Here is a 14,370-nt window from a genome sequence, read left to right as displayed (position 1 = left end):
CAAGAATTGGGAAAGAAGGCGGACCATTGGGTCAAGACTAGGGTGTCCAAAACTTCCACAGGGGGTGACCAAAAGAAAGGGGTCACAAAACCTCCCCAGGGGAAAGGTGGTGAGACAGCCAAAAATAAAAATAGTAAAGAGTCTTCTACAGGCCCCCAAAAACCTGCACAGGAGGGTGGGCCCAGAGCCTCTTCATAAAACAATCCTGGGTACAAGGGTAAAAACTTTGATCCCAAAAAGGCCTGGTGTCGAAACTGTAGTCAGTCTGGACACCAAACTGGAGACAAGGCCTGTCCCAAGAAAAGTTCCACTCCAAACTCCAATCCAGGTAACACTGGAATGGCTAGTCTCCAAGTGGGATCAACAGTGTGCCCAGAGCAAATCAGGGTCCACACTGAAGCTACTCTAGTCTCTGAGGGTGGGGTGGATTTAGCCACACTAGCTGCCTGGCCGCCTAACATTCAAAAATACAGGCAGCAGCTCTTTATTAATGGGACCAGTGTAGAGGGCCTGAGGGATACAGGTGCCAGTGTCACCATGGTGACAGAGAAACTGGTTTCCCCTGGCCAATACCTGACTGGAAAAACCTATACAGTCACCAACGCTGACAATCAGACTAAAGCACATCCCATGGCAATGGTAACTTTAGAATGGGGAGGGGTCAATGGCCTGAAACAGGTGGTGGTCTCCTCAAACATCCCAGTAGACTGTCTGCTTGGAAATGACCTGGAGTCCTCAGCATGGGCTGAGGTAGAACTAAAAACCCATGCAGCCATGCTGGGTATCCCTGAACTGGTGTGTGTAAAAACAAGAGCACAATGCAAGGCACAGGGTGAAAAAGTAGAGCTGGAGTCTGGAAAAATGGCCCAGCCTACCAAGAGAAAAGGAAAGTCAGTTGGGAAACCAACTGCAACACAGTCAGAAAAAGAGAACCTCTCTTCTCAGGAAGAAGTTCTGCCCTCTGAGGGAACTGAGCCTTTGGAGCTTGAACCTTATCAGGTTGAGCTCTTAGGCCCAGGGGGACCCTCAAGGGAAGAGCTGTGTAAGGGACAAGAAACCTGTCCCTCTCTTGAAGGCCTTAGGCAGCAAGCTGCTGAAGAGTCCAAGGGCAAGAAAAATGGAACACATAGGGTCTATTGGGAAGATGGACTCCTGTACACTGAGGCCAGAGACCCCAAACCTGGTGCCACTAGGAGAGTGGTAGTGCCTCAGTCGTTCAGAGAGTTTATTCTGACCTTAGCCCATGATATTCCCCTTGCTGGGCATTTGGGACAAACCAAGACGTGGGAGAGGTTAGTCAACCACTTCTACTGGCCCAATATGTCCCAGAAGGTTAAGGAGTTTTGCCTCTCCTGCCCCACCTGTCAATCCAGTGGTAAGACAGGTGGGCACCCAAAGGCCCCCCTCATTCCACTTCCAGTGGTGGGGGTCCCCTTTGAAAGAGTGGGTGTGGACATAGTTGGTCCACTGGAACCTCCCACAGCCTCAGGAAATATGTACATCCTAGTAGTAGTGGATCATGCTACTAGGTATCCTGAAGCTATTCCCCTTAGGTCGACTACTGCCCCTGCAGTAGCCAAGGCCCTCATTGGTATCTTTACCAGAGTGGGTTTCCCTAAGGAGGTGGTGTCTGACAGAGGTACCAACTTCATGTCAGCATACCTAAAACAAATGTGGAATGAGTGTGGAGTGACTTACAAATTCACTACACCATACCATCCACAAACTAATGGCTTAGTTGAGAGATTCAACAAGACATTAAAAGGCATGATCATGGGGCACCCAGAAAAACTCAAAAGGAGATGGGATGTCCTCTTGCCATGTCTGCTTTTTGCTTACAGAGAGGTGCCACAGAAGGGAGTAGGATTCTCACCCTTTGAACTTCTGTTTGGTCACCCTGTAAGGGGACCACTTGCTCTTGTTAAAGAAGGCTGGGAGAGACCTCTTCATGAGCCTAAACAAGACATAGTGGACTATGTACTTGGCCTTCGCTCTAGAATGGCAGAGTACATGGAAAAGGCAACCAAAAACCTTGAGGCCAGCCAACAGCTCCAGAAGTTTTGGTATGACCAAAAGGCTGCAATGGTTGAGTTCCAACCAGGGCAGAAAGTCTGGGTTCTGGAGCCTGTGGCTCCCAGGGCACTTCAGGACAAATGGAGTGGCCCTCACCCAGTGCTAGAAAGGAAGAGTCAGGTCACCTACCTGGTGGACCTGGGCACAAGCAGGAGCCCCAAGAGGGTGATCCATGTGAACCGCCTTAAGCTCTTCCATGACAGGGCTGATGTAAATCTGTTGATGGTAACAGATGAGGATCAGGAGGCAGAGAGTGAACCTCTCCCTGATCTTCTGTCATCAGACCCAAAAGATGGCTCAGTAGATGGGGTGATCTACTCAGACACCCTCTCTGGCCAACAGCAAGCTGATGTAGGAGAGTCCTACAACAGTTTCCTGAACTCTTCTCCCTAACCCCTGGTCAGACACACCTGTGTACCCATGATGTGGACACAGGAGACAGCCTGCCTGTCAAAAACAAAATTTTTAGACAGTCTGACCATGTTAAGGAAAGCATCAAGGTGGAAGTCCACAAGATGCTGGAATTGGGAGTAATTGAGCGCTCTGACAGCCCCTGGGCTAGCCCAGTGGTCTTAGTCCCCAAACCTCACACCAAAGATGGAAAGAAAGAGATGAGGTTTTGTGTGGACTACAGAGGGCTCAACTCTGTCACCAAGACAGACGCCCATCCAATTCCTAGAGCTGATGAGCTCATAGACAAATTAGGTGCTGCCAAATTCTTAAGTACCTTTGACTTGACAGCAGGGTACTGGCAAATAAAAATGGCACCTGGAGCAAAAGAGAAAACAGCATTCTCCACACCTGATGGGCATTATCAGTTTACTGTTATGCCCTTTGGTTTAAAGAATGCCCCTGCCACCTTCCAAAGGTTGGTGAATCAAGTCCTTGCTGGTTTGGAGTCCTTTAGCACAGCTTATCTTGATGATATTGCTGTCTTTAGCTCCACCTGGCAGGATCACCTGGTCCACCTGAAGAAGGTTTTGAAGGCTCTGCAATCTGCAGGCCTCTCTATCAAGGCATCCAAATGCCAGATAGGGCAGGGAACTGTGGTTTACTTGGGCCACCTTGTAGGTGGAGGCCAAGTTCAGCCACTCCAACCCAAGATCCAGACTATTCTGGACTGGGTAGCTCCAAAAACCCAGACTCAAGTCAGGGCATTCCTTGGCTTGACTGGGTATTACAGGAGGTTTGTGAAGGGATATGGATCCATTGTGACAGCCCTCACTGAACTCACCTCCAAGAAAATGCCCAAGAAAGTGAACTGGACTGTGGAATGCCAACAGGCCTTTGACACCCTGAAACAAGCAATGTGCTCAGCACCAGTTCTAAAAGCTCCAGATTATTCTAAGCAGTTCATTGTGCAGACAGATGCCTCTGAACATGGGATAGGGGCAGTTTTGTCCCAAACAAATGATGATGGCCTTGACCAGCCTGTTGCTTTCATTAGCAGGAGGTTACTCCCCAGGGAGCAGCGTTGGAGTGCCATTGAGAGGGAGGCCTTTGCTGTGGTTTGGTCCCTGAAGAAACTGAGACCATACCTCTTTGGGACTCACTTCCTAGTTCAAACTGACCACAGACCTCTCAAATGGCTGATGCAAATGAAAGGTGAAAATCCTAAACTGTTGAGGTGGTCCATCTCCCTACAGGGAATGGACTTTATAATGGAACACAGACCTGGGACTGCCCATGCCAATGCAGATGGCCTTTCCAGGTTCTTCCACTTAGAAAATGAAGACTCTCTTGGGAAAGGTTAGTCTCATCCTCTTTCGTTTGGGGGGGGGTTGTGTAAGGAAATGCCTCCTTGGCATGGTTGCCCCCTGACTTTTTGCCTTTGCTGATGCTATGTTTACAATTGAAAGTGTGCTGAGGCCTGCTAACCAGGCCCCAGCACCAGTGTTCTTTCCCTAACCTGTACTTTTGTATCCACAATTGGCAGACCCTGGCATCCAGATAAGTCCCTTGTAACTGGTACTTCTAGTACCAAGGGACCTGATGCCAAGGAAGGTCTCTAAGGGCTGCAGCATGTCTTATGCCACCCTGGAGACCTCTCACTCAGCACAGACACACTGCTTGCCAGCTTGTGTGTGCTAGTGAGAACAAAACGAGTAAGTCGACATGGCACTCCCCTCAGGGTGCCATGCCAGCCTCTCACTGCCTATGCAAGTATAGGTCAGTCACCCCTCTAGCAGGCCTTACAGCCCTAAGGCAGGGTGCACTATACCATAGGTGAGGGTACCAGTGCATGAGCATGGTACCCCTACAGTGTCTAAACAAAACCTTAGACATTGTAAGTGCAGGGTAGCCATAAGAGTATATGGTCTGGGAGTTTGTCAAACACGAACTCCACAGCACCATAATGGCTACACTGAAAACTGGGAAGTTTGGTATCAAACTTCTCAGCACAATAAATGCACACTGATGCCAGTGTACATTTTATTGCAAAATACACCCCAGAGGGCACCTTAGAGGTGCCCCCTGAAACTTAACCGACTGTCTGTGTAGGCTGACTAGTTCCAGCAGCCTGCCACACTAGAGACATGTTGCTGGCCCCATGGGGAGAGTGCCTTTGTCACTCTGAGGCCAGTAACAAAGCCTGCACTGGGTGGAGATGCTAACACCTCCCCCAGGCAGGAGCTGTAACACCTGGCGGTGAGCCTCAAAGGCTCACCCCTTTGTCACAGCCCAGCAGGGCACTCCAGCTTAGTGGAGTTGCCCGCCCCCTCCGGCCACGGCCCCCACTTTTGGCGGCAAGGTTGGAGGGAACAAAGAAAGCAACAAGGAGGAGTCACTGGCCAGTCAGGACAGCCCCTAAGGTGTCCTGAGCTGAGGTGACTCTAACTTTTATAAATCCTCCATCTTGCAGATGGAGGATTCCCCCAATAGGGTTAGGATTGTGACCCCCTCCCCTTGGGAGGAGGCACAAAGAGAGTGTACCCACCCTCAGGGCTAGTAGCCATTGGCTACTAACCCCCCAGACCTAAACACGCCCTTAAATTTAGTATTTAAGGGCTACCCTGAACCCTAGAAAATTAGATTCCTGCAACAACAACAAGAAGGACTGCCTAGCTGAAAACCCCTGCAGAGGAAGACCAGAAGACAACAACTGCCTTGGCTCCAGAAACTCACCGGCCTGTCTCCTGCCTTCCAAAGAACTCTGCTCCAGCGACGCCTTCCAAAGGGACCAGCGACCTCTGGATCCTCTGAGGACTGCCCTGCTTCGACGACGACAAGAAACTCCTGAGGACAGCGGACCTGCTCCAAAAAGACTGCAACTTTATCCAAAGGAGCAGCTTTAAAGAACCCTGCAATCTCCCCGCAAGAAGCGTGAGACTTGCAACACTGCACCCGGCGACCCCGACTCGGCTGGTGGAGAACCAACACCTCAGGGAGGACCCCCGGACTACTCTACGACTGTGAGTACCAAAACCTGTCCCCCCTGAGCCCCCACAGCGCCGCCTGCAGAGGGAGTCCCGAGGCTTCCCCTGACCGCGACTCTCTGAAACCTAAGTCCCGACGCCTGGAAAAGACCCTGCACCCGCAGCCCCCAGGACCTGAAGGACCGGACTTTCACTGCAGAAGTGACCCCCAGGAGTCCCTCTCCCTTGCCCAAGTGGAGGTTTCCCCGAGGAAGCCCCCCCCTTGCCTGCCTGCAGCGCTGAAGAGATCCCTTGATCTCTCATTGACTTCCATCGCGAACCCGACACTTGTTCTAACACTGCACCCGGCCGCCCCCGCACCGCTGAGGGTGAAATTTCTGTGTGGGCTTGTGTCCCCCCCGGTGCCCTACAAAACCCCCCTGGTCTGCCCTCCGAAGACGCGGGTACTTACCTGCTGGCAGACTGGAACCGGGGCACCCCCTTCTCTCCATTGAAGCCTATGCGTTTGGGGCACCACTTTGAACTCTGCACCTGACCGGCCCTGAGCTGCTGGTGTGGTAACTTTGGGGTTGCTCTGAACCCCCAACGGTGGGCTACCTTGGACCAAGAACTGAACCCTGTAAGTGTCTTACTTACCTGGTAAAACTAACAAAAACTTACCTCCCCCAGGAACTGTGAAAATTGCACTAAGTGTCCACTTTTAAAATAGCTATTTGTGAATAACTTGAAAAGTATACATGCAATTGAAATGATTCAAAGTTCCTAATGTACTTACCTGCAATACCTTTCAAACAAGATATTACATGTTAAATTTGAACCTGTGGTTCTTAAAATAAACTAAGAAAAGATATTTTTCTATAACAAAACCTATTGGCTGGATTTGTCTCTGAGTGTGTGTACCTCATTTATTGTCTATGTGTATGTACAACAAATGCTTAACACTACTCCTTGGATAAGCCTACTGCTCGACCACACTACCACAAAATAGAGCATTAGTATTATCTATTTTTACCACTATTTTACCTCTAAGGGGAACCCTTGGACTCTCTGCATGCTATTCCTTACTTTGAAATAGCACATACAGAGCCAACTTCCTACAGTATTGTTAACACCATTGCTTGTTTCCGTTAACTCCTCCTTGCAGTAGTCCTTGTCAAACATGCCAGAGAGACTGTTTACCTCATTTGTATGTTGTTTGTGAGTACCACAAAACCTAAGGTATCTTATAACCCCACCTATCGAATCGTTTGCCTTATTATATTTATTCTCAGTGCCAATCACCCGTGGTATTATTTTGTTGGACCCTCACGCATCCTGTTGGTCCCATGCTTCATCACTGGGTTTCACCCTGGTTCCTATAAACTAGGATGCGCTCAACCATTTTCCACTGAGCACTTTACATATTGACCACAACAGGATCTACTGGGGTCTAGATAGAAATACCTATAGGTCACAGGTAAACCTGTCAGCCTTAGGGTGGCCTTCCCCCAAACTTTTGCCTGCTTACCGCCACCTTTTGCTTATTCTTTCTGTTGGCCTTAAGAGTCTGAGCACATTACCACAGCTGACCAGTGGTAAAGCGCATGTTCTTCTCCCCTACACATGTTAACATTGGTGTATACTGAATTGGCCTATTTAATTTATTTGTAAGTCCCTTGTAAAGTGGTATGCCATATACCCATGGCCTGTAAATTAAATGCTACTAGTTGGCCTGCCGCCTACACCACAAGTATCCCTTTAAATGTGTCTCGGGCCAGCCATTGCACAGTGTGTGTGTGCAGTTTTACTGCCACTTTGACTTGGCATTTGACACCCTTCGCCAAGACCTAAACTCCCCTTTTATCACACTTGTCACCCCTAAGATAGGCCCTAGGTAGCCCACAGGGCAGGATGCTGTGTACGTAAAAGGCTCTGCATGTACTTTTAAGTTTTGCATGTTCTGGTAGTGAAAAAACCCTATATTTTCTTTCACTACTGTGAGGCCTACTCCTCTCAGAGGTTAACGTTGGGAATTCCATATTGCACTTTTAAGCTGTAATTCTTGATTGAGAAAGAGTGGTTATATCATGTTTCATATCATTGGAATGGTAATGATAGATCCTCTTTACTGGTAAAGTTGGATTTAACATTACTATTTTAGAAATGCCACTTTCAGAAAGTGGACATTTCTCTCTTCTCTTACAGCTGTGTGTGCCCGTAGCCTATCTCCAGTACACGTCTGGAGTGGGCAACAGCTACACTTTATGTATTATCTCACGACAGCCACTAACACAGGAAGGTTAGGTGTGTAATCACAGCACTCATCTGCATTCTGATGGCTCTTCCTGGGCAGAAAGGGAGGTAGGTACTGACACACCTGAATAGATAGTGCCTGTCCCCACACAAAGGGCTGATTAGCCCCTACTGATAGTCTGTAGCCAGGGTGTGGAAGAAAGGGCCTCTATGCACTTCAGAGACCCTTCTTTGAGGTCACTCCCACTTCAAAGGCACAACTGGGTATAAGTAATGGGTCGATGACCCTACCAAATCGGACACGTCTGGACCTACAACTGGACTCGGTCAGAAGAACTGCTGGGCTGCATCAAGGACTGTTACTCTGCTGGATGCTGACCTGGAAGAACCTCTTTTCTGCTGTGCTGCCGGCTGCTCTCTGACTCTGCTGAGGAAGAGCTGGACTCCACCTTGCAACTGAAGAGATCTCCAAGGGCTTGCTGTCTTGCCTCCTGTTGCTTGAAACTCTGGGATATCAAATACTGTACCCCTGCTTCTGTGCCTGGTTCATTGGAAGTGATCCCAGGTATTTGCATTAGAAAAATCAACGCATCTACAGTCTGCTTGAAGCAGAACTGGCGCATCAACCCTGTTGCAGGGATAGAACCAGCACATCACCCTTTGAACCAATTCTTCGGCTAGAAAGCCAGACTCTCGGAACCGCGTATCAACATCACAGAAGCTTGGAGATCGTCAAGACCATCAGATGGTCAGGTTTACGACTTCACGACTAGGCCCTAATTCCTTTGCACAAAGAATGTTTAGAATTGTTCTACAACCCTTCAAGAATTGTATGAAAGGTCGCTCAGAATTATGTAACTTTGAGAGACAGTCATCCCAGCAGCTGCATTTAATTAAACCTACTGTTTCTGCTTTGCCAAACGCCCCTTGTCGTTCAGTTGTTAAAGGTAAATCTGCATTCAAGCAACAGGTGCATCCCCCCCACCCAATGCACAGTTTGTCAACACCTCCTCATTTTGCTGTTGCAACCAGGATCAAGGTACTTTCTTCACCAGGCCTGCATGGCTCTTGTCCCCAGCCTGCACTCCATCATGGTCGGCCTGAACTATGGACTTTGCCCTGGTCCAGTGTGGCCAGATATCCCCCATTAGTGTTATTGCTACTAATTGCTAGATCTCTTTTTATAAAAAAAAAACAAAATCAAACCTCTACTTCTACTTAGTTGATTTTTGTTGTTTTGGTCTTGAGTGATTTATAAAATTGTCTATTTTCTAACCTGGTGCGGAGTCTTTTATGTGGTGTTTTCATTGTATAAATGTGTGTTGTATTGCACAAAATCTTTACACACCTCCTCTTGGGATTAGCCTGACTGCTCTGTGCCAAGCTACTAGACGATGAGCACATATTCTCTTTTAATGTGTATGTGACCTACCCTGACTTGGACTATGATTCCTGTTTGTACAGGGTGCTTATTCTGAGAACCAGAAACCCAGTTTTTAACAGTCACAATAGAATGCCTTTATTTAGGTGCAGTTGATATGGCTAAAAACAAATATATTATGAATGTCTAGAGAGTGTTACGTGTCTTTACACCAGAGGTCTTCAAACTGGGGGGGTGGGCCCTGTAAGGGGTCCTCAAGGGATCCTGGGGGGGGGGGGAAGTTCTGGCCAAAAGAAGCATTATGCAGATAACAGTGCTTTGTTTTACGCAGAAAAGAACGTAAAGCATTTTAAAAAAGTTAACAGAACTTACAAAATTTAAATGCAATGTTTAAGTCTAGACATAATTAAATATTGCAAACTTAATAGAATAATTGTGAAAAATTCTGAGGAAAAGGCGATTTACCTCCTGAAATGGGAGGGGGTGTGACATTAAAAAAACACTGCTTTACACGCTAATGATCAGTCAACTTGCTTCAGCCCTTGTGTTTAGGATAGTCTGAGTCCTGGGCTTCCAGGTCTTATTTGTAGGTGCTTCATAATTTTAGTTCTAAACGTCAAGTCCTATTTGGTCATAGTCTTGGTAATATAAAAAGACAACAGATAACAATGAACATAAAACCAGGCCTACCTGCCTATTAATGTGTATGTTTGAAGGAAGATGGTATATACAAACAAAAGACTAAGGGCCACATGTACAAAGCATTTTGCACGTCGCAAAGGGCGAATCAGGCCGTTTGCAACGGGCAAAATGCAATTTGGGATGAACACACCCATTTTTGCAATTCGGTAAACTATTTACCGAATCGCAAAAAGGGTTTGCGAGTCGCAATTAGGAAGGGGTGTTCTCTTCCTAATTGCGAGTCGCAGTCCCATGTATGATTGTTTTGCGGGCGCAAATGCGGTTGCAAAACAATCGCAGTTAGCACCCGTTTCAAACGGGTGCTAACCCATTCGTACACGGGAAGGGGTCCCCATGGGACCCTTTCCTCTTTGTGAATGACAGCGAAAACATTTTTTCAGAGCACGCAGTGGTCCTCTGGACTACTGCCAGCTATGAAAAAATTAAAAGAAAACTTTTTTCATTTTTTGTTTTTGAAATGCATCTCATTTTCCTTTAAGGAAAACGGGCTGCATTTAAAAAAAAAAAAAAATGCTTTATTTAAAAGCAGTCACAGACATGGTGGTCTGCTGTCTCCAGCAGGCCACCATCCCTGTGAGGGCAGCCATTCCCAGGTGGTTGCAAATTGCGACCAACCTATGAATATTCATGAAGTAGGTCATTTGCGACCGACCCCCTTGCGAATCGCAAACAGTGTCATTGACACGTTTGAACATAACGTTTTGCGGCTCGCAAATTGCGAGTTGCTCTGACTCACAATTTGCGAGTCGCAAAACCTATATTTCGTACATGTGGCCCTAATTCACATGGTTGTAGTTCACTTATCATGTTTTTGATAGGATAGCACGCTCACTAAGATACGGGCATTGCATTGGTGAACCATTGTGGTGTGGTGTAAGGAAATGCCTCCTTGGCATGGTTACCCCCTGACTTTTTGCCTTTGCTGATGCTATGTTTTGAATTGAAAGTGTGCTGAGGCCTGCTAACCAGGCCCCAGCACCAGTGTTCTTTCCCTAACCTGTACTTTTGTTTTACACAATTGGCACACCCTGGCATCCAGGTAAGTCCCTTGTAACTGGTACCCCTGGTACCAAGGGCCCTGATGCCAGGGAAGGTCTCTAAGGGCTGCAGCATAGCTTATGCCACCCTGGGGACCCCTCTCTCAGCACAGACACACTGCTTGCCAGCTTGTGTGTGCTGGTGAGAACAAAACGAATAAGTCGACATGGCACTCCCTTCAGGGTGCCATGCCAATCTCACACTGCCTATGCAGTATAGATAAGTCACCCCTCTAGAAGGCCTTACAGCCCTACGGCAGGGTGCACTATACCATAGGTGAGGGCACCAGTGCATGAGCACTGTGCCCCTACAGTGTCTAAGCAAAACCGTAGACATTGTAAGTGCAGGGTAGCCATAAGAGTATATGGTCTGGGAGTCTGTCAAACACGAACTCCACAGCACCATAATGGCTACACTGAAAACTGGGAAGTTTGGTATCAAACTTCTCAGCACAATAAATGCACACTGATGCCAGTGTACATTTTATTGTAAACTACACCCCAGAGGGCACCTTAGAGGTGCCCCCTGAAACCTTAACCAACTACCTGTGTAGGCTGACTGGTTCTAGCAGCCTGCCACACTCGAGACATGTTGCTGGCCCCATGGGGAGAGTGCCTTTGTCACTCTGAGGCCAGTAACAAAGCCTGCACTGGGTGGAGATGTTAACACCTCCCCCAGGCAGGAGCTGTAACACCTGGTGGTGAGCCTCAAAGGCTCACCCCCTTTGTTCCAGCACCGCAGGGCACTCCAGCTAGTGGAGTTGCCCGCCCCCTCCGGCCACGGCCCCACTTTTGGCGGCAAGGCCGGAGGAAATAATGAGAATAACAAGGAGGAGTCACTGGCCAGTCAGAACAGCCCCTAAGGTGTCCTGAGCTGAAGTGACTCTAACTTTTAGAAATCCTCCATCTTGCAGATGGAGGATTCCCCCAATAGGGATAGGAATGTGACCCCCTCCCCTTGGGAGGAGGCACAAAGAGGGTGTACCCACCCTCAGGGCTAGTAGCCATTGGCTACTAACCCCCCAGACCTAAACACGCCCTTAAATTTAGTATTTAAGGGCTCCCCTGAACCTAAGAATTCAGATTCCTGCAACTTACCGAAGAAGAAGACTGCTGAGCTGAAAACCCCTGCAGAAGAAGAAGAAAGAAGACACCAACTGCTTTGGCCCCAGTCCTACCGGCCTGTCTCCTGCCTTCAAAAGAAACCTGCTCCAGCTACGCTTTCTCAAGGACCAGCAACCTCTGAATCCTCAGAGGACTGCCCTGCTTCAAGAGGAACAAGAAACTCCCGAGGACAGCGGACCTGCTCCAAAAGACTGCAACTTTGTTACAAAGGAGCAGATTTAAAGACCCCTGCAATCCCCGCAAGAAGCGTGAGACTTGCAACACTGCACCCGGCGACCCCGACTCGACTGGTGGAGAACCAACACCTCAGGGAGGACCCTCCGGCGACTCCGAGACTGTGAGTAACCAAAGTTGTCCCCCCTGAGCCCCCACAGCGACGCCTGCAGAGGGAATCCCCAGGCTCCCCCTGACCGCAACCGCCTGACTCTAAAATCCCGACGGCTGGAAAAGACCCTGCACCCGCAGCCCCCAGCACCTGAAGGATCGGAACTTCAGTGCAGGAGTGACCCCCAGGAGGCCCTCTCCCTTGCCCAGGTGGTGGCTACCCCGAGGAGCCCCCCCCTTGCCTGCCTGCATCGCTGAAGAGACCCCTTGGTCTCCCATTGATTTACATTGGAAACCCGACGCTTGTTTCTACACTGCACCTGGCCGCCCCAGTGCCGCTGAGGGTGTACTTTTTGTGTGAGCTTGTCCCCCCCCGGTGCCCTACAAAACCCCCCTGGTCTGCCCTCCGAAGACGCGGGTACTTACCTGCTGGCAGACTGGAACCGGGGCACCCCCTTCTCTCCATTGAAGCCTATGCGTTTTGGGCACCGCTTTGAACTCTGCACCTGACGGGCCCTGAGCTGCTGGTGTGGTAACTTTGGGGTTGCTCTGAACCCCCAACGGTGGGCTACCTTGGACCCCAAGCTTAACCCCGTAGGTGGTTTACTTACCTGCAAAACCTAACAATACTTTACCTCCCCCAGGAACTGTGAAAATTGCACTGTGTCCACTTTTAAAACAGCTATTTGTGTTTTATGTGAAAAGTATATATGCTACTGTAATTATTCAAAGTTCCTGAAGTACTTACCTGCAATACCTTTCAAATGAGATATTACATGTAGAATTTGAACCTGTGATTCTTAAAATAAACTAAGAAAAGATATTTTTCTATAACAAAACCTATTGGCTGGATTTGTCTCTGAGTGTGTGTTCCTCATTTATTGCCTGTGTGTATGTACAACAAATGCTTAACACTACTCCTTTGATAAGCCTACTGCTCGACCACACTACCACAAAATAGAGCATTAGTATTATCTCTTTTTGCCACTATCTTACCTCTAAGGGGAACCCTTGGACTCTGTGCATACTATTCCCTACTTTGAAATAGTACATACACAGCCAACTTCCTACATGTGGTCATTATGCAATAACTGTATTATCCAAACATGTAAAAATGACTTTACAAGGGTGTGTATTGTGTTTCACTGCACACACACTGAACTCGGTGATCGTGAATTAATGCATGTTGCATGGCATTGCAAACACAAGGCTTATTCACATGGTTGTAGTTCACCTATGCTATTTTGACAGACAAGCGACATACCATGCACTAACTTGTGGACATTGCATTGATAAGCTACCGTGGTGTGGTCATTATGCAATCACCGTATCATGCACACATAAAAATAACAGTACAGGAATGTGCTTTGTGCTTCACTGCAAATATGAGAATCTGGTAACGCCTTTTAAGTTCCTCCTATAAAATCCCCAACTAATATACGTTGATCCGTTATCAGGAACATTGCATGTATATTTTAAACTAGAATCCATAAATTTTTATGCTTTTAGATTTGCTATTGCATGTTATCTGTATGGCGGAATTTATTCAACATTTAACATAATCCATATTTATTATATAATTAAAAAACGGTATCTTTTAATTTCAGAAATTAATTTGAGAAGCACAAACCTAGTCAGGAGAATGTCTGCCTTGGATGACGATGTTTGCAGTCACGTCAGAGTCGTGGTCCGGGTTCGTCCAGAGAACCAGAAAGAGAAAGAAGGCAATTTTCGACGAGTTGTGCATGTGGTTGACAAGCACCTCTTGGTCTTTGATCCAAAAGTGGAGGAAGTTAGTTTTTTTCACGGAAAAAAGGTTTTAAATCGGGACGTCAACAAGAAAACAAATAAGGATCTCAGTTTTGTTTTTGATGCCGTCTTCGATGAGAAGTCAACTCAGTTGGAAGTGTTTGAAAACACAACAAAAATAGTGATTGATGGAGTTTTGAATGGTTATAACTGTACAGGTGAGTTTCAAGAAAAATATTTGTTAACACTCGTTGTCTATTGTTTATAGAGATGTCTGTCGATTATATTTGTTTACAGTAAAACTTTTCAAAATACTGATGAGAAGAGAATATTTGTTATTCAGGTGCCTTTTATTTTAATGGTAAGCCTG

At 47.5% G+C, this 14,370-nt stretch overlaps 1 protein-coding gene across 1 annotated transcript in view; it reads left to right on the top strand.

Moving 5' to 3' along the window:
* KIF18A (kinesin family member 18A) overlaps positions 1-14,370 on the top strand; it is a 221,245-nt gene that overhangs the window by 11,295 nt on the left and 195,580 nt on the right. The window contains exon 2 of the mRNA XM_069221971.1: positions 13,859-14,218. Coding sequence (XP_069078072.1) covers positions 13,894-14,218 — 325 coding nt within the window. The 5' untranslated portion in view covers positions 13,859-13,893. The remainder of the gene's footprint in view (positions 1-13,858; positions 14,219-14,370) is intronic.

Source organism: Pleurodeles waltl, chromosome 3_1, assembly GCF_031143425.1.
Source record: "Pleurodeles waltl isolate 20211129_DDA chromosome 3_1, aPleWal1.hap1.20221129, whole genome shotgun sequence".
Taxonomy (NCBI): Eukaryota; Metazoa; Chordata; class Amphibia; order Caudata; family Salamandridae; genus Pleurodeles; species Pleurodeles waltl.
This window is presented reverse-complemented; position numbering and strand designations above follow the sequence as displayed.